Raw genomic sequence first — 21189 nt, 5'->3', positions numbered from 1 at the left:
GGAGGATTGATTTTTTCAAGAATTGTTTTGTTTATCTTGTTGATATAAATCCAAGAAAAACTGCAACTTCCGAACCCTGAGATCCAGGCCTGAGCTGAAATCAAGAGTTCGATGCTTAACTGACTGCATCATCCAAGTGCCCCTGAACTTAGAAAGATTTTGAATAAAAATGACACTTGTTCTCAGTGACAACACAGAGCAGTGGTGAGGCACACGCTTCCAGGTTAGTCTGCCTGGACCCAAACTGGAATGTTAACATAATTAACTCTGAGCCAATTATATCGTCTCTCTGTGTCTCAGTTTCTTCACTCATGGTTGGTGGGAGGAGGGTAGTACCTGCCCCCGAGATGTGAGGATGACGTGATGTTGTATGTGAACTGCCTAGGTCGAGAGCGTGCCCAGAGTGAGTGCTCATCTGCTGCATATCCTGTGTGGAGACCAAATACTGAAGAGAACTACACCAAAATGTTAGCAGCAGATGTCTCTAGCAGGTGACATGGTGGGAATTTTATTTTCGTTTTTAACTTGTCTGCATTTTCACTGACGAATGTGTACGTTTGCCATCTGCATAAAATATTACTTTTAATAACCCATTCCCTCCTTGTTTATAAACTTCAGCCAACTAGGATTCCTCTCATGTTCCTCAGATCTATCAATCATATCTAGCTAGCTAGCTATCCAGCCATGACCTTTTTCCTCAAAGAATTTAAAGCAGCATACAGCAAATATTTAGAGGAAATTAGGAATTATAAATACTAAAGTAAAAACGGGTCCAGGAGATGAAAAAAAGAACATGATGTGAAAACACATGTAAGCATGTCCTAAAATCCAACAGAGCTGTTACATTTTGAGAACAACTTTGGCTCTGAGCTTCCAGGAAGACAAAGCAAAAAAAGAAATAAAATCTCATTTTCTTTAGAGGGGAAAAAAAAGGTGCCCGAGGGAGAATAGCTTTCCCCATGTGAAGAGGCAGTAGGAGAGAAGGCCAACAATACTTTCAGAAATGGCGTTTCATACTAGTATTTCTTGACTCTCAGTGAAAAGAAAGGTAATAATGTGGGTCAGTAAAATAACATGGCCCAAGCACCTGGTTTTAGGATGGCCAGACATGATTAAGAATTAGAATATATAATGAAATGGAGACATCACTCGTTCTTCAGACAAACCCCTTTATTGCGGGAAGTTCAGAAACGCTTTACTATAAAAAATTGGGATTGAAAGTTAATTTATGGCTTCCAGTCACTTTGCATATTTAGAAAACACTTCAAATTGATGAGGTGCTATCCTCATCAGACTGTTTGATGTTAAAATTTAGTTATTGCTCTGATTTCCCTTACATTATGTGTTTTAAATCTGAAATTTAAAATAATCCCCAAGTTTAATTAGGTATGTTAAAAAGGGAGCTAAAATACACAAAGTCACCCCTTTTTACATTTGGATTGAAGTAAATAACCATAAATTGCAACCAGTTCAATAACTCATCTTAAAAAATGAGCATCACAATATTTTGAAGAAAAAAATCTCTTCTTCTCTAAAAAGTGGGGGCAAGGAGGATTGATTTTTTCAAGAATTGTTTTGTTTATCTTGTTGATATAAATCCAAGAAAAACTGCAACTTCCTAAAATATCACAAATTTGGGATAATGATTGATTTATCTTTGTGTCTCTGGTATGATAGATGATAGATAGATAGATTTCTTTTGCATCTATTTTATTACTTGTCACCCTTTCATGAACTGAAATAATGGAGTTTTTTAATATGCTTTAACATACTTCCTCTTGATATGGAAGACACTTCCACCATCAAAATACTAGAGACTGTGCGAGGCCATATCTGAGTTTATGTTGATCGCTTATTTAATTTTGATTTTATCACGTGAGAACTAAAGTAATTGAATATGTGGTATTAAATTTTGGATACTAATAAAAATTCTTCTTACAGTAATAAAAATTCTCTTTACGCGAAAGCCTTGCTTGTTAGTCCATTTGACCTCTGGGAACAGCTGAAGGACCTCTCCAGGGTAAATCACGTTGTAATGAGGTTTATCTGCCCCTCTAATAACTAAGCTCCCTTAGAGGAGGACCAAATGGAGACACACAATGATACATTTCAACATTGTAGTAGATTGCCTCATCTGAATTTTTATTCAACAGAATGACTGATGTGACTCAAAATAACTTTGAAAAACCAAGGTACAGGGCGCCTGGGTGGCTCAGTTGGTTAAGCGACTGCCTTCGGCTCAGGTCATGATCCTGGAGTCCCGGGATCGAGTCCCACATCAGGCTCCCTGCTCGGCAGGGAGTCTGCTTCTCCCTCTGACCCTCCTCCCTCTCATGCTCTCTGTCTCTCATTCTCTCTGTCTCAAATAAAAAAAAAAAAAAAAAAAAAGAAAAACCAAGGTACAAATTTGAGGCTCTCATGACATTTGCAGCATATTTTAAGAGCTAACTGAATATAATTAAATCATCAATACAAACAGCTCTTTTCGTGTTTTTTCTGAAAGCAGGCCCCAAACAAGAAGATAAAGAGGAAATGAAGGCCTCTCTAAGTAGAAAAAAAGTTATTCAGAAAATGAAGGAGATCGAGCCATGAGACGTGAACCCAAATCATTACTGCTAGAAAGACACTGAGCTGCACTAGGGCTCAAATAGATGCGATAAAAAGATTAATCTCCAAAGGATTCCTAAACCAGGTGAATGGAAGGTCTTATGTAATAAATTTCTGCCCCATTATGATGAGTATGTATTATTGGCAGCCGACAGGTAGTGCTGCTTACCATAGGTCAGGCAAGAACTCTATTATTGGATTCTCACGTGAACTGTCACGAGTAGGTGCTATCATTATGCATGTTTTACAGACAAGGACACTGACACACAGAGAGGTTAAGCAAATTTCCTGGTTATGTGGTTGTTAAGTGGTACGCAGCCAGGATTTGAACCTATAATCAGGCTTCATAGTCAAATACCTTAAGCACCACAGAGGCTAAGCTGGCTCATATCTACATTCATTAGTGGTCTTTGCTTATTATAAATATAAGTTACTGCATGACAATGAAGGAACTGTAGACCAGAAAGGGCAAGGGAATTATCCCAAGGCTTTGGATTAGTTAATAGCCAAGCCAAGAATCCTGGTGTCCCTGTCCAGTGTGCTCCTCAAAACGGTGCTGCCTCCCAGTTATATGATAGATGAAAAAAGCCAGAAAATAAATTTAGAAAGATAATCTGTGGCAAAATGACTACAGAATAATTAAACATGACCAAACTGATTTAATCATTTCAATTGACATTGCCTGTGTGAGGGCTTCTGCCCTGCCACAGTGCCCCCCACCCGCTGTCTTCTATCCAGCAGGGCATTTTAAAAAGTCTTAAGATACTGACCTAAGTTTCTTAGACACATATAATTCTGCCATAGTTCCGAGTTATGGCCATGGAGAGGACACAGTTTTAGCTCACTTGTGAATGATGTTATTAGAAGCATGCTATTGTTCGGATCATAGATTAAGAAGGTAGGAATCTTCTGAGCTATTCATCTGACATCTTTTTATTAATTTTAAATTAACCTAGAAATTAAACTGAGTTATTTTTATTAGGAAAAAAATTGGTTTGATAATTATCTGAATAGTCACTAGTCTGTGTTTTATTCTTAGGTCATGTCTTCAGGTGCTTGTATAACCTTCAGAAAGTCCATAAATCTCTCCCAGTCTTAAGATAAAAATTACGAAGCTTAGTTTTATCCTGCTTTCTGCTCCTTAGCACTGCCCAACGGCGCTCCTATGTGTAATGTGTTCTCCTAAGACAAAAAGCTTTTGCACAGCAAAGGAAACAGTCGACAAAACCAAAAAACAACCGACAGAATGGGAGAAGATATTTGCAAATGTCTTATCAGATAAAGGGCTAGTATCCAAAACCTATAAAACACTTATCAAACTCAACACCCAAAAAACAAATAATCCATCGATAAATGGGCAGAAGATATGAACAGATATTTCTCCAAAGAAGACATCCAAATGGCCAGTAGACACATGAAAAAATGTTCCAAATCACTCCGCATCAGGAAAATACAAATCAAAAGCACAATGAGATACCACCTCACACTGGTCAGAATGGTTAAAATTAACAAGTTAGGAAATGACAGATGTTGGTGAGGATGCAGAGAAAGGGGAACCCTCTTACACAGTTGGTGGGAATGCGAACTTGTGCAGGCATTCTGGAAAACAGAATGGAGGTGCCTCAAAAAGTTGAAAATAGAGCTACCCTATGACCCAGCAATTGCACTACTGGGTATTTACCCCAGAGATATAAACGTAATAATCCGCAGGGGCACCTGCACCCCAATGTTTATAGCAGCAATGTCCACAATAGCCAAACTATGGAAAGAGCCCAGATGTCCATCAACAGATGAATGGATAGAGCAGATGTGGCAAATATATATATGCAATGGAATACTACTCAGCCATCAAAAAATGAAATCTTGCCATTTGCAATGATGTGGACGGAGGTAGAGGATATTATGCTAAGCAAAATAAGCCAATCAGAGAAAGACAATTATCATATGATCTCAGTCATGTGGAACTTAAGAAACAAAACAGAGGATCATAGAAGAAGGAAGGGAAAAATAAAACAAGGCAAAATCAGAGAGGGAGACAAACCATAAGAGACTCTTATTCACAGGAAACAAACTGAGGGTTGCTGGAGGGGAGGGGTGTGTGTGGATGGTGTAACCGGGTGATGGGCATTAAGGAGGGCACATGTTGTAATGAGCACTGGGTGTTATATACAACTGATGAATCACTGAACTCTACCTCTGAAACTAATAATACACTATATCTTAATTAATTGAATTTAAATTTTAAAAAGACAAGATGGTATGAAATAATCAGAGAAAGCTGACAAAGCATGGTTGCACCCAAGTTTAACTAGACTTTCCCCCCTCCCTCCCAAATTCTAGACCCTAGGTATTGTCCCTGTAAGACCCACTGAGGCACACTTTCAAGAACTGGGTTTGAAGGCTTGAAAAGAGCCTCACCTTGCCTATACTGCTGATTATCAGTTTTATAGTCTTTCTAGAGGAACACTCAATACTCCGCAGATGTCTGGAAAATGTGCAAACTCATGGGCCCAGAAATTCCACTTTTAGTTATCTACCATATGCAAAGATTTATTCATAAACACAAAAGAATCCATAACACAGCATCATTTAAAATAGTACAAGAGCAACCATTCCAACCACATCCGTATATGGTCAATCCAGCAGTAAGGGATTTGTTAAGGAGAATGAGACTTCCATACCGTGTGGTAATTCATAGCCATCTAAACATAGATTAGTTATTGGAACATGGAAATGTCAATAAGAAGTTTACAGAACTTGGGTTCAGGTACAAACTTCAGTTATAAAATAAATAACTCGTGGGGATGTAATGCACATTCGTGATGACTACATGTTAATAGTACTGTATTGTAAATCGGCAAGTTGTTAAGACAGTAGATCTTAAAAGTCCTCATCCAAAGAAAAAATATTTTTCTGTAGCTGTGTGTGTGATGAATGTTAATTAGACTTACTGTAATGATCATTTTGCAGTATATACAAATATCAACTCCTTATGTTGTACACCTGAAACTAATATAATATGTCAATTATATCTTAGGAGAAGAAAAGTTACAAAATAGGATCTCTGTTGTTAAAAAAACAACAACAAAAACAATTATATTAAAACTCTGAAATTTAACCAAGATTATATCTGAGGGGTGAAATTTTGTGTCGATTTTATATTTTTCTTTGTGAATTTCCAAATTCCCCTAGTTTTCTAAATGGATTTCTAAATGAATTTGACACATCTCCTTATTTTTTTCCAAGTACTGACTCTGGGTTACCATTACATTTGGCTTCTATGTCGCCTGGATTCCCACCCCAGCCAGGTACTCTTGCCCTTTACACCTGTCCTAGGCAATGTGACCCATCTCTCTCTTTCCTGCTCTCAGTGTGACCTGTTTTGTTTGGATTTGGTTTTGGTTTCTGTTGTTTCATCACTTCTCTGTTGGTAAGGTCAAGGGGAAGTCCTGAGAGAAGTCTTTTTTCTTTTCAGTAGTCCCTGAGCATCTCACTCATCTCTGTGAGTTATTAATAATTTATTCAAAGCAAAACTTTGGAACAACTGAAAAGTAGGAGACATCTTTCTCAAATTATTTTTACTAACACTATGTATGTCAGGTACATTAAGTCATGGGCCTGACCAGGTCTGTGAATGAACATTTACATAAACATTGACTAAGAGACTGGTGTGTATAATAGTAAGACTTTCTCCAAAATCTCTTTCTTACATAATAAACGTGTTCCCCCAAATGAGCAGGCATGAAGAACAAACTGACCTTGCAATTGAAAGGAGAAGGGACAAAAAGCTTCTTGCAAAGCAAGTATTTATCTTTAAATTACCTAATAGGTAAATTTAAATCTCATATGTAGTATTAAACATTTAATGTCTTAGAGAAGGGCACTGTAGAGCTTTCTTGGAGGAAATTTTGTTTATCTGAATAGCTTCAGTTTTGCGTGGGTTCAGTTTCATGCAATCAGGTTTCACTTCCTGCAATAGATCATTATTTTTTTACCCCATGGTGAAGAAACTATGTGAATTTATACCATAGCAATTCATTCAAGCTAGCCTAGTTTAATTAGTATATCAAGTGTTATCTCACCTGAGACTTTTATGCAAAACTTTGTATTTTCCAGGAATGTCATTGCTATCTTCAAACATAAATATCCTGTGTTGGCACAAGACGTTCTATGTAAATTTGTATATATTCAACTATGCTCTGCTGTGTTGTTGGATTCAAGAGCCATTATGGTTGAATTTTACAAGAACATCAGTCTAGAAATGTAAATACAGAGTTTGTGGACTTATTTATGGAACACCTGTCTGCAACATGGCAGTCTCGAATGGTGTTTTTGAATGGGTCTTTTCATGAATTTTGAATAGGCCCAACTCTATAACATAGTATCTATTATAAATCCAGGGGTAGTTTGGGCTCATTTATTTCCAGGTAGCTTTCAAATGCTTTGGGTTTGGTAAAACTCAAAAGAAACATCCTCCTCCTCCCACCTGTTTGGAACTATTCATACATTAAAGGTAACTGAATCCTTCGCTATCTGCATGCTAAGTCAACAATCAAGTTGTCAGGGTATTGTTTTATCGTCACAGTTCAATTTCTAAGAAGCTGCAGAACTTACTTCAGGAACCACTGCTGTTGTTTCTTCTCCTCTCCTTCTTCTTTTAAGTTACTGGAAAGACCCACTCCCTAGTGCTAGGCAAAGCAAAACCAGAGAGATTTGGAAAACTTGATTTATTTAAACGTGGATTCCATGAGGCTTTGAGTGGTTCTAAATCTGGTAAAACCTGTTCTCTCATTCTTACCGTTAGCTTTTGTTAGAGTCATCTGGACTTGATTTTCAGAAGGAAGAACCTGAAGTTCAAAATTCAGCTGCATGACTTAATGTCAGCCCAATACTTTGTGGGTATGTGCATGTGCGTGTGGGCTGTGTGTGTGCGTCTGTGTGCCTGTATGTGTGTACATGCAAGTATGCGTCTTTAAACAAAAACCAAACTATATGTTAAACCTAGTGATTATTCAAATCTAGTTTTCAGGCTCCAACCCCACCTCCCCACACTGAGTGTGGGTTTGCACTGGAAGGAATAGTGGAAAACTATTAAGAAATGGATCTAATGTTCCAAAACTTTTTTTTGGAATTATTATTATTTTTTTTTAAGATTTTATTTTATTTATTTGACAGAGAGAGAGAGAGAGACAGCTAGAGAGGGAACACAAGCAGGGGGAGTGGGAGAGGGAGAAGCAGGCTCCCGGCCAAGCAGAGAGCCCGATGCAGGGCTCGATCCCAGGACCCTGGGACCATGACCTGAGCCGAAGGCAGACGCTTAACGACTGAGCCACCCAGGTGCCCCTGGAATTATTTTTTTAAGACAGCAATCTATGCAGAGAATCATTCCTTTCCGAAATTTCTTGGTCAAAGCACCAATACCTTTGTTGGCCTAAGTTGCTTTAAAAAAAATCCTTCTTTCATTGCTGCATTTACAGGACTATGTATATAGCAGTTATTCAATAAATTTTAGTAAAATGAATATTTGGATGAACGAATGAATTAATAATGATTTTGTCTACAAAGATATTTGGAATTTTCTATGGTTAGTACAATTTTGTATTCTCATACACAATTTTATGTTTTCATTTTAAAAATAAAATCCTACTTTTTTATTTTAAAATTTAAAAGCATACAAAATAGTTAAAAATTATATTACTAATTGCTACAATTAATTAATTTTTCTTAACTTTTCTCATGAAAAATCCTTTTTTGGTCCTTGGGCACTTTGTAGTCATATTATTTATCCCAAATGTTAATGTTCCATGATATGTGCATTAGCTAGCTGCCAAAATGGCCCCAAATGATCCACACCCATGGTATTCACAACCTGGTGTCATCCCCTCCCCTAGTGAATCCAAGCTGCCTGGGTGTGACCAATAGAGTACAGAAGTGACAGTGGTGACAGTCAAGGTCGTGAAAGGCACTGTGCTTTCCACCCTGATCTCTTGGATTACTCATTCTGGAGGAAGCGAGCCACCACACTGTAGGAACACTCAAGCATACCCTTGGACAGGTCCTCATGGAGAAGAGCTGGGGCACCTGATCAGTTTGCCACACCTGCGGGGGATCCCCCTTGGAAGTGGATTCTCACGCCCCAGTCAAGCCTTTGGATGACCATCACCCCAACCAAAATTTGACTGTAACTACAAGAGAGTCCTAAGTGAGAACTAACCAGCAGTGCCCTTCTTGAATTACTGACTTTGAATTTGTAAGCATAATAATTTATTATTTTATGGCATGAATTTTTGGAGTTCTTCATACATGGTCACAGTAAGTAAAGTGGTATCTGTCGATGTATTGGGCAAATTTATAGATTTAACTCTCACTTTTTTAGGACATAAAAGTCCATAGTGATTCTAAGATCAAGTACACACTCAGATCCTCCAATAATCTTCTATCAAATTTATCTTCTTAGGAAAATTTTCTCTGTTGAGTGTATTCAGTTCCGGGCTGTTAACTTCCTTGCCACCTTTGATATTACCTAATACTGAAAGCTGCAAGCAGCCAGTTCCAAGCCCAACTTCCCTACCTTTTAACTGCATTAGTGGGTTTACTTCTTATCCCTGTCTGAAGACATGCCCCTTTTACAGTCAATCCCTGCTGGTGCCCCCTGGGTGTGGTGAACCGCATCTAGCAAGTGAATGAATAAAGGGATTAGTGAATAATAGGTGAAAAATATATGAACCAATGAATATTTGGTGCCTAACATGCATCAGGTACCATGTCGAATGTTTTCTGGTTATGTTCCACGCCTCCACTCCAATCACCCCATTGTGTGCGTGCAGCACTTTTGATAATACTTCATATGCATCTGATCTTCCCAGGAACCCATTGTACTCAAGAAGAAAGTCATCTCAGGGACAAAGGGAGTTTGTTAGCATTTAGAATCTTTCTGACATGACTTTCTTTTTAAAAATGTAATCAGTTTTTGGTGTGGGGAAAGAAAATCTGAGAACTACCCATTAACCAAGAGCTTCACCTTCCCCTGGAGACATAGGCTTCTGCTCTCAAAGAGCTTCATTCTTGAGAGGAAACTGATAATCACCAAAAAAGAAAACAAAAGAAAGAAAATTACCACAGAGCAGTGACTTCTACACAGAGATGCAAAATAGGATGAGATGCCAGAGCCGTCAGGTGGCTGCTTTAAAGGCCATATAGCCCCGAGACCTGAAAAAAAAAGGGGGGGGCGGCACACATGAAAGGAAATACAGGCAGAAGGAGCAGAGTATAAAGGCCACAAGGTGGGGAAGAGCTTGGTGTATTGAAGATGAAATGAAGGCCAGTGGGCAGGGAAGAGTCCACAGGGTGGTACAAGATGGGGTCAGAGAGATAGACCAGCCCAGCTGGGGAGGCCTTTGTGCAGTAGAATAAGAAATCAGGATCTTTTTCTAAAAGCGATGAGAAGCCAAGGAGGATTTTAAACCAGTTATTTGACTTCTATTTCTAAAGGATTCTTCCTGCTGCTCTGTGAAAACTGGGGTACTGTCTGGGGCAAAAGTAAGAGCAGGGAGTTGTTAGGAGATTGGTACAGTAGGAGAGGGCAGGGTACGGCCGTGGTCACAGGGAGGGAGGGAAGTTGATATATGCAAAGCTTGCTCTTGCTGATGCACTGCAGGTGGAAGGGGGGCGCTCGCGCTGCCTGCCAAACCTCAGCTGTTCTGGCACTGGAACATTTCTGGCCTGTTCAGCACTGTTGGAATAGTCATTTTAATCATCACTGGCCTACCCTTTATTATTTTATAAAACAATACAAATGGCGAAAGTGAAAATGTTGGTATCAGTGATAAAAAGGATGGGTCTCTTGGATGGGATGCCTTCAGACAAAGATGAATATCATTAGGAATGTGGAAAGCAACAAGTTTTAGTGTCCATCGGTTTGTCAATGAAATCTAAAGGGGCCAACAGGGTACTCGATGTTGGGGAACAGAAGACAATGGAAGATTGTGCAAAATAGGCTATTGTATCGTTGAAAATTGTTTCTAAAAGAAAAGGTACACTTTAAAGTTTTTTAAAAATATCTTTAGTCTGGAAACCTTTGTATCATGTTTAAGTCTATTGTTCAAATTTTGCACATTCTTGATATTATTCATGCTTTCAAATGTACATAGTCCTTTAGCAAATATCACATTTTATTGAAGGACTGTACAAATCTGAATGGAGTTCAGGATGTCCATAATACATATTATGTCCTGGGAATTTTTCTATGTGCCTTGGTTATAGAAATAGACAAACTAGGTCTGACACAGTACTTGCCTTCCTAGGCCTTACAACCTAATGTGTATAAAAATAAGTAACCAGGTCATCACAATGGAAAGTGACAAGAGTTATCACGGGCAATGTTCAAGGTACCATAGAAACACACACATAGAAGTAGTAACTAAGAAGCTGGGTAACTTGGGGTAGGACTTGGAAACCTCCCTGGAAGAGGTGACCTCCAGTCTGAGGGCCCAATTTAAGTTGCAGATGCTCCGGAGGTCATTTGTAAGCATGCGCCGCCTTGCTAAGGTATCAGCCAACCATTCATGCAGCACCCACACTTCAATGTAGCATCTTTTCTTCCTCTAACATGGCACATGGAGGAAGACTGGTAGAAAGACAGAAATTGTGTCTATTTCTTTAAAAAGCCCTGGGAGCGGGGGGGGTGGGGCGTCGGAGTCAATTGTGAAGGCCAATGATGGAAGTGAAAATGAAGCAAGCTGGTATAAGAAATTAATGACTTTGAGCCAGAAAAATAGAAATTTCTGATATATTGAAAAGTGGTATTTTGGGGTTCACAATGGCTTAGCTCTGTGAGGCAACTGAGTTTCCCTGTGGGTTCTATGTGGAAACAAGTAAAAGCAAATTGTAAAACTGATTCAGAAGTACCAGAAATAGTAAAAATGTGCTCATTAAGTGACAAAGGTAAGTCATGTGTCCGAAGAGGTACATAGATGTTCACCTGTGGTTTTATTTTGTTTTGTGGGAAAATAGTCTATTATGGTGAAATTCACAAATGTGGGCATTCACGAAGGGTTCAGGATCTCCTCTTTGGAAACAGAAAGCTCTCTATCCCCTTTGGATGGATATGACATTTTCTGTAGAGAAAGACTTCTACAAACCCAACATCTGCGTCTTGGGTCTCTCTTAACATCCCCTGAGTAAATCCACCCATTTTTGCATTGCCGTTGACCCTTTCAAAGTTCCCTTTCCCTGGGCACCTGGGTGGCTCAGTCGTTAGGTGTCTGCCTTCAGCTCAAGTCATGATCTCAGGGTCCTGGGATGGAGCCCCCACATCGGACTCCCTGCTCCACGGGAAGCCTGCTTCTCCCTCTCCCACTCCCCCTGCTTCTGTTCCCTCTCTCACTGTGTCTCTCTCTGTCAAATAAATAAATAAAATCTTTTAAAAAAGTTCCCTTTCCCAGCATATGATATTGCCCAAGTTAAGATGCCAGAAGGATGAACTCTCACCTATTTCAAATATTATTTATACAACCAGTGTAGTTTACTCAAGTAATAATGTACCTACCCAGCAAGATCTGCTCTATGATTGACTCCCCAGTTCATCTTGGGTTTCACTTAAAAAGTGCCCTTATTACTAGCTTATTCGTCAGAAAGTGAAGTGCTTATGATAGATCTTATGATCATAGAAACCTTCATTCTAGGGAGCTCGAGCCCATCTGCAAAGTAAGGAAATCGTGAACCCACTTACCCAGGATCAAGAGCAAATCTGGAGTAGGTCTATGTTTCAAATATCCTTGCCTGTGTCCTTGGTAGAAGTTAAAATTTTAGGTCCATGGATTAAATACTACAAGGATGATCATACTTTCTGGTCTCTATCTCTACAAAAGGCTCTCACTGTGCATTGTGCTTCTCTTCTTTACCTCTTTTTTCAGCTAAACACTGAATACTTAGAAAATGTCTGTCTTTATCTACATAGCCACTTTCTAAGCTATTACATGAAAGTAGTTAACGAATGGGATCTTATGTGTCTGTTATGTTATTATTTGATCCACCAGAGAAAGGCACGGGGAAAAAAAATCTTACCCTGAGAACTCTTCTAAGGCTGAAAAATATTTAGCACAATGAAGACAATAGAACTGAGGGTTTTTTTAAAACATATTTTTCTCATAAATCATTTGTAAATGACTTCATAAATGCTTATAAAGCAACTTGAAGCTTCTTTTGACTTGCTAAAGTGCCAAAGTTTGTATAAATCTGGCTGTCTTACCTGATATTAGATGTACCAGAAGGCCTTTACAGCAGTCTGAGCCCAAGAGTGTCAGCTTATTGACATGCTGTATACTAAAAAAAAACCAAAAACCAAAAACCAAAACCCAAAAACCAAAAAACAAACAAAAAAAAGTTAGTAATGCATACAGATAAGCACTACCATGTGTTTTTCTTAAAATCATGCTTTAGTTATTGTCGTCATTGATTTTAATTTCACGTAGGTGAGGGAGATAAATGGCCAGCCAATAAAACATTCTCAGCAGCATCAGGTGTACTCCCCCGGGATCTGTGGGCGGGAGCATTTGTAGTCCGCAGAACTACTGTCCCCATTGGATTGCGATTTGCTCTTGAACACCCTGCGCCTAATCCCTCGGAAAGCTGGTGCTTATCTGTAGAACTTGCTTGCCGCTTTACAGTCTTCCATGTCTTCATTAAATTACAATTAGGTCATTTTTATTCCTTTTTTTTTATGGTAGTGCAGTTTATAAAAATGAAAGAATTTGGCAGAGCTTTGCATCCACCAAAGCACCTCACATTATTTCCCAAATGTTTTTGGTTGGGTAAAATCTCAAACACATCTTGCTAAGTGCCCTTTCCTCCATGACTTCCAAATCCATGCAAATTCAGGGAAAATTTAATCCGTATGTTTCTGATTCATTCACTCTTAACTCATCATAATGTTGTTTTCAAAAAACAATTTTATATCCAAGAAACCCTAGGGGCATTTTTTTAATATAATCTGTCTTTAGTCCAATTTTTCCCCAGTTGGAGGATGGAAGTTGTGCATTTGCAAGTATGAAGCATTGAATTTGAACTTCCTCCCACCCCCATTTTAACTTCCAATTATTCCTGTAAGAGGTGAGTTCCAGTCAGAAGATGGAGCATGTGAAATGCCTGCACATTTCTGCCAGCAGCCTCCTTGCCAGGACCGAGGCTGACTCAGCCTGAGCGTGCTGAACAAAGCCAAGGGCGCCCCTTAATCACCCTCCGCGCTCTCAGGTCTCAGGCGAACTTCCCTCCGCTGAGTCACTGTGAAAAAAAAGTTGCACTTGTGGATCCCAATCTGCCATTTTGCAAACAGTGCAAGCTGATGCACATCTGAACTCTTTTGGAACAATGGAGTATCACATTTTGTAATCATTACCTCTGAAATGCTGGGGGGTGGGGTGCTCTCTATAGTCCCCTGCATCTACCATAATATTGTGTGTTTAGTTCTTTATAGATCATTTTAGGGTCATCAAATCACATTACAGAGGACTTCAGATTTCTGCAAAAAGACCAAAATATGTAAAGATGCCGAACACATTAACAAGTAAATAACAAATACATGTTTATGCATTGGCTTCTAGTTGAAGCAATCTGGTTGGCATTTTCTCAAGGGAGTTATTTAAATTTTAAATGGAACAACGTCTCATTTAGATTTCTGCAAATATGCTAGGGCACAGAAGTAATTTATATGTACATGAAACTCTTCACTGGAGCACCTGGGTACTTGACGATAATTAAAATACAAAGTAGACTTATTAACTTTCCTTTCAAACTTTCTGCCTTTTTGCTTCTTCACAGAGAGTGAGAGGACATTTCTCTAGTAGATTGTCAAGCACCTAGAGGTCCTTTTTCCTACCTCCACAAAATGCCTGATTGCAATTTGCTGCCGAATCTCTTTCTGTTGCATCCTTCGAAAGCTACGCTCGGATCTTCCCTTCTGCGCTCCTTGTCTATTTTCAGAACAAGGGTTTTTATTTCTTAAACTTTCAGTCCCTTTTATAACAGTTGCCAGAGACCAACACTTATTTCACTTTAATGCTCGCAATATAATTAAGGAAACAGATGATAGAGAGTATAAAAATGATGGAAGGTGCTGTAAATCAGAAGTCCCCACAACATAGTTTCACCAGTGACCTGGGTGTGGATAATTCCCACATTTATGCCCTTGGCCCCGGCTCTCCATCCTCGCCTCCACCATCACTGCCTTTGAGTACATGATTGATTGATTGGTTAATTGGTTGATTTTTTAAAAGATTTATCTATTTATTTTAGAGCGTGGGAGAGCACACAGCAGGCGGAGGAGCAGAGGAAGAGGGAGAGAATCTCCAGCAGACTCCCCACTGAGTCCCATCTCAGGACACAGATCACGACCTGAGCCAGAATCAAGAGTCCACTGCTTAACCCACTGAGCCACCCAGGTGCCCCTGAGTACATGATTTAAAGTAATGGTTCTCAAAACATGGTACCCAGAAATGCAAGCACTGGGCCCATCCCAGACCTACTGGATGGGAAACTCTGAGGGCGGCGTCCTGCATCTGTACTTCAACAAGCCCTTCAGGTGACTCTGACACCCCCTGGAGCGAGCCCGGGCCCTGAAACTTCACGTCTTGACTCCACCAGGTTACTTCTAATTTCCTATTTCCTTAACCTCACTGTTCTTTTATTATTATTATTATTATTATGTTCAGTTAGCCAGCATAAGTTTTTGTTGTAGTGTTCAACGATTCCTTAGTTGCATATAACACCCAGTGCTCATCCCCACACCTGGTCCCTCCATCCTCCCACCCCCCTCCCCTCTGTAACCCTCAGTTTGGTTTCCAGAGTCCACAGTCTCTCATGGTTCGTCTCCCTCTCTGATTTCTTCCCATTCGGTTTTCCCTCCCTTCCCCTGTGGTCCTCCGCGCTATTCCTTATGTTCCGCATATGAGTGAAACCGTATGATAATTGTCTTTCTCTGCTTGACTTATTTCACTCAGCAGCCTTACCAACAGCATCGCAACCATTTTTGTTTGTTGTCAGAATTGTGAAGCCATTTTTCCTCTTCTTCGTTTTGCCTTCTTCTTCAGCCCCTCTCACAAAGATAGCCCATTTTGTCACCAAGGTGTGTTTAGAAATCGAATCCTCCTCACATATTGTGGGTCCACACAAACTCAAATCCCAGGCCTTTTCCTATAAACCAACCATTATCCTCTCTGCAAGTCTCTGATTCCACACGGCTATTAGAATAATTTTCCTTCTGTGCCGACTTTATCTGCCACGGCGTTGCTCCAGAACAGCGCTATTTCATTTTGAACCAAAATACAATAATCTGGCTCATCCTTTGAGGCCTCCAGCAATCCACATTCCTCGGTGGCCTCAGGCTCGGACCTTTCGAGCAAAGCTGCTCTCATTGGCTTGTTTCACTTCCTCTGTATTTTCCGTTTCTCTTGTTTGGAATGCCCACCCTCTCCTTCTCTCTGCTCCAGAGCCTCTTCCTGCTGTAAATCCAATTCACATTCTTTGACTCAGGACCCTAAGTTTATCATTCAACATTTATTTTAACTCTGTGATGACTGTATTGAATTTGCCCTAAGTTGTAGGTGTCTTTCCCAGGCATTATTTCAAGTTGATACAATGTATCTTCCCTCCAGATGTTTTCCCTACATCCTCCCAATGTTCTTTTACTCTTTACTGTCCTTTTAGGCCCAGATCTGTGGTCAACCACTTAAAAGTAGGGAAGTGAGATAGTGAAACTCATGTGTCCACATTTACAGTTACTAGTAGCCCTGACTTAGGTCTATGGGAGGGAGTATGGACATAACTGTCCAAACCCACAACTACTTGGCCAAGCCAATTGTTTTTGGATTCTGTGCCGTAACTGTTTAGAGGCACTGTCCCTTATTGTGACTTTACCTTTCAAGACACAGTTTATTACCTAGTAAATCTGAAACAATGAAATCAGTGTGTACTTACGTGTGTATCCATATATCTTCTCTTTACCATGGGCCCAAACTTAAGGAAACTCTATGAAGGCTATAAACAGAAAGAAATTTACCTCAACTCTGATTGGTATTCCCATGGCTCCCTGAAATAAAATAGAGCCTGTTTGTTCTGAATATGTTTTTATGATTTAGTGATATCCTATAGAGTACTTTATTTTAATTTCAAGAACGCACTGAACAACAGATGTGGTAGAAGGCCGTGAAAGGGAGAAATGGGTTAGAGAAAATCAGTCAAACTAAAAATACACAGCACCAGGCTTCCAAAGCCAAGCCGGCTATAATAGAAGGAGCAGGAAGCATTAGTAGGAACCGGTTTCATTTAATTCTGGCACTGGGAGCAAAGGAATTATACTTTTTTACTTCTTATGGGTACTGTGACGGTGTTAAAGCAACATCTTCAGCTTCATCATTTGTATTTGGAGTTCTGTCATCAACAGCAGTCTTTGGATTTTTTGTTTTTTGAAGATTTTATTTTTAAGTAATCTCTACACCCAATGTGGGGCTGGAACTCATGACCCTGAAATCAAGAGTCACATAGTCTACTGACTGAGCCAGACAGGTGCCCCTCAGTCTTTAGATTCTTATGGTTAAATTGGTACTTGTCCACAATTTGCTATCTATGAACCCTAAATCTAAAAGCTCTGAAAACTGTTTTTAGAACTCTTAGGGTGGTAGATTATTACCTGAGCTGAACTAATTTGGTGTCAAAACCTGACGTAAGCCGACGTAAAATTATTTAGTTTTTGTTTATCCCACACGGGGTGAATATTCATACATTGAGCTTCTCAAACAATGTGTTTGAACACAGAATGAAGTTCCAGACCGCTTGGGCATATGATGTAATATATTATATGGATCCTATTATCTGTTTAAAATTTTAAATTCTCTGAATTTGGAAACATATCTGGCCTGGAAGATATAGGATCGTGGACCTGAACACATTTTTCTCCCCTAACTTTATCAGAAAGCAGTTCTCAATTATGTACTATTGTCTCGAAAATATCTACTTAATACCTTGACATTTCCAAATGTCTCTACTATGAAGGAAATCACTAAGTCGTTGTTTCAACAAAGAACTCGGAATACAAGTTACACAAAGGGACTGAAAATACTTTAAAACATGGTGCTAAGGGGCACAAGTCAGAATACAAGAATGTGAAGAGATTTCCACATTTTATTCCTTAACTTCCGTGTGGATGTGCCGAATGAAAAGGAATGCACATTCACATGTACTTATAATATGTACACGTGGGTGTATCTTATCCATGTAATGGCAAACTTGGAAAACAGATTTATAAATATTGACTGTGTGTGTGTTTCTATATCATACTGTCTGCTCACAAGAGATCATAGTAGTCGTTCAAATAAAAGATATTTATTGTTGTAGATGTAACTACACACACACATACACACCATCTCCACACAAGATCTTTCATCAGCCACCTACTTTTCCTAGTGTCATTATAGAAGATTGGTACTTTTCAATATTTTATCTGGTGGAGTGCTTATTACTGAAATGAGTGTTGGCTCCCAATGCATGATGCCAACTTTGTGGGAGGATAGGTTTGGTGTGATTACTACAGAACTGAATAATTCTGATGGGAGAGGAGTTGTATACAAAACACTCTGAAAGTGTTGGGGGCACAGGTCTTTTGCTCGGCACTGGGCTGTGACTCCCAGGAAGCACTCCCTGGGCTTTTCTTGGGAGAAAGGCTAGCTCATTGCTGGCACAAACAGGGCAAAGCACAGGACTGGCAGAGTCAAACACTGACTGAGGGTTCCCCATGTGCCAAAATCTGAAAGCAGCCCCTGGGAACTAGTACAAAGCTACTGGCAGGCAAAAGGGCCTTTCCTCTGCAAGAACTCACAATGCAAACAGACATGCAGGGCAACCACAGACTAAAGGAATTATCCAAGGTCTATTAGTACAAGAGCACTGATAATATTAGTAATATGCATTATAAAAGTCAAATTTAAAAACATTTCCAGAAGAAAGATACCAAACCCTGGGCTTGCTAAGACAATCTTTTCCCTTTTACCAGAGCCCATGCTCTTCTGTATGGGGGTATGTATTGCAGAATGTGATTGATCAAGAAAAGGTGAAGAAGGTGCTATACTAGGAAAAGGGGGACCCCCCCAAAACAAGTAAATTTCCATCTACAAGTTGGAAGCTGGTGCCAGTCAAAAGATGCGGTGATGGTTAAATGTGTAAGTGAAGGACTGGTTCTGGAGCCTCGGGGCATAGAGAGAGACAGAGCGCCTGGCAATTCTTTTTTTTTTTTTTTTTTAAGATTTTATTTATTTATTTGACAGGGAGAGACAGCCAGAGAGAGAACACAAGCAGGGTAAGTGGGAGAGAGAGAAGCAGGCTTCCCGCCGAGCAGGGAGCCCGATGCGGGGCTCGATCCCAGGACCCTGGGATCATGACCTGAGCCGAAGGCAGACGCTTAACGACTGAGCCACCCAGGCGCCCCAAGATTTTTTTTTTTTTAATTTATTTATTAGAGAGCGAGCGAGAGAGAAACAGCATGAGAGAGGAGAGGGTCAGAGAGAGAAGCAGGCTCCCTGCTGAGCCGGGAGCCCGATGTGGGACTCGATCCCAGGACCCTGGGATCATGACCTGAGCCGAAGGCAGTCGCTTGACCAACTGAGCCACCCAGGCGCCCCCTGGCAATTCTTAAAAACATTTCACTGACTGTATGCAGGCCTTTATCTTAGAGCATGAGTATCACTCTCCGTCCCAACCCCAAGCCAGAACTCGTATATTGCTGTGTCCCGATGGGAACGGATTTCTTCCATCAAGAGGCCAAGGCCCCAGCGAGTGAAGGAGGGAACCGGCCACGCTTCAACATGAATGCCAGTAGCATCCTTTGGAGACCATCTCGGGACGTCCTAACTGAAAATCCATGTTTCTAATTTAAGTAGGAGACAATAATTACTCATACAGCCAGGGAGAATTTCAAATCCCTGCCTATTTGCAGTGCTGTCTAAAAACAAGCAAGTCATCCTTCAAACTTGACCAAACTACGACTGGAACGAGAACTCGGTCGTCTCCGAAGGGTGCTCTCCCGGCACTCAGCAGCTTACGTGTGGCGCGCAGATGGCTTCTGGCTCGTTCTGTGTAATCCGATCATCCTGCACGCCTGTGTCTCACACTTCGTCTTCGGGAGTAATTGAAAAGCTCACCGCGGCAAGTGTCTCTTCTTCCAGATGTCGTCAGTAGAAAGAGCGTGTCTTTCGCCACCTCTCTGACAGAGGATGCGGCCATGGCTCTCCAGACCAGAGTCGCTCCGAGCAAGGTAAAGAGGAATGACTTCTTTGCATTGGCTTTCAGTTACTGCCTCGCACTTGTGTAAGCAAATCTGTTCTATAAATGGCCTCTCGGTCAGTAGGCAACTTGTTTCACTTTTGGCTGGGAGCTAATGCAGAGAACGTTCTGCAGTACTCCTTGCGTCCTGGGGTGAGGGTGGCAGTCTAGAGACACCCGTGCCCAAGAAAAGATTCTAAAGCATTCAGATAATGGTCATTTAGGAGAGACGCTCTCACTCACAGGCAAACCTTCTAGTATCAACACCTGCACCTCTGCTCTGGGGTTCTGAACTCATGACAGTTTGTCCTTCCTCTTTTGGGGGCAGGGGATGGCTTTAATTTTTCCAACTTCTAAAAGATGTGCAAGATTTTAAAGGAAAAGTATTGGAACACTTGAAGCTGGTCGTTTGTTAGTTTCTTTTTCCCTTGAGGCTAGTGTTAATAGTTATGTTTTATTTCAGTATAAAAATACCCCTTAAAAAAAAAAATCAAAGCACCTAAAACAAGGAAGTATGCAAAGCCTCAAAGCAGCTGTGTAAATTCACACAGGCTTTGGGCCTATAAAGATCTAGCCTTAAGGGAATGACACTCTGGCAAGTCAGATTTTTACTTAAAAATTAAATTATGTTTTATGAATTAGTGCTCCATTCGTTTTAATAAAATATCAGCACTGTGCATGTTTCCTCAAGATTTTTCTGCTCACTGCCATCATCACAACATACATCATCAGTTAGAAATGTTAAGTATGGCAACAGCTAAGAAAAATTTTCTAGGTCAGTGAAAACATTATTTCAGGGAAAATATTTTTTAAAAACTTATTTTTAAGAGCTTTTAAACTATTCATAATTTATATATAGTTTGGGGATTGAACGAGCAATAATAACTTTTACTGGAGAGAAAAAAATTAAAAGGTAATATCCTTTTCCTTAAGTAGCTTACATAAAGAATGGAGACTCTATATTTAGTTTGGGCTTACACACACACACACTCTCTCTCTCTCTCTCTCTCTCTCTCCTTCTAGTGTAAATATTCAGGTAATTGCTGTAGGTCTTCACTTTTTTAGAATCCCAGAGCTTGGGCGCCTGGGTGGCTCAGTCGTTAAGCGTCTGCCTTCGGCTCAGGTCATGATCCCAGAGTCCTGGGATCGAGTCCCACATCGGGCTCCCTGCTCGGCGGGAAGCCTGCTTCTCCCTCTCCCACTCCCCCTGCTTGTGTTTCTGCTCTCGCTATCTCTCTGTCAAATAAATAAATAAAATCTTTAAAAAAAAAAAAA

General features: G+C 40.2%; 1 protein-coding gene across 1 annotated transcript in view; it reads left to right on the top strand.

Moving 5' to 3' along the window:
* Nucleotides 1–363: 363 nt before the first annotated feature.
* TMEM244 (transmembrane protein 244) overlaps nucleotides 364–21189 on the top strand; it is a 39181-nt gene continuing 18355 nt past the window's right edge. Inside the window, exons 1-2 of the mRNA XM_081827510.1 lie at nucleotides 364–491; nucleotides 1942–2020. Of these exons, the coding sequence (XP_081683636.1) occupies nucleotides 364–491; nucleotides 1942–2020 (207 nt within the window). The remainder of the gene's footprint in view (nucleotides 492–1941; nucleotides 2021–21189) is intronic.

The sequence above is a fragment of the Leptonychotes weddellii genome, chromosome 8 (genome assembly GCF_054177405.1).
Source record: "Leptonychotes weddellii isolate Sample4059 chromosome 8, ASM5417740v2, whole genome shotgun sequence".
NCBI classification, from domain to species: Eukaryota; Metazoa; Chordata; class Mammalia; order Carnivora; family Phocidae; genus Leptonychotes; species Leptonychotes weddellii.
The sequence above is the reverse complement of the archived record's forward strand: the minus strand, read 5'-3'. Positions and strand labels throughout refer to the sequence as shown.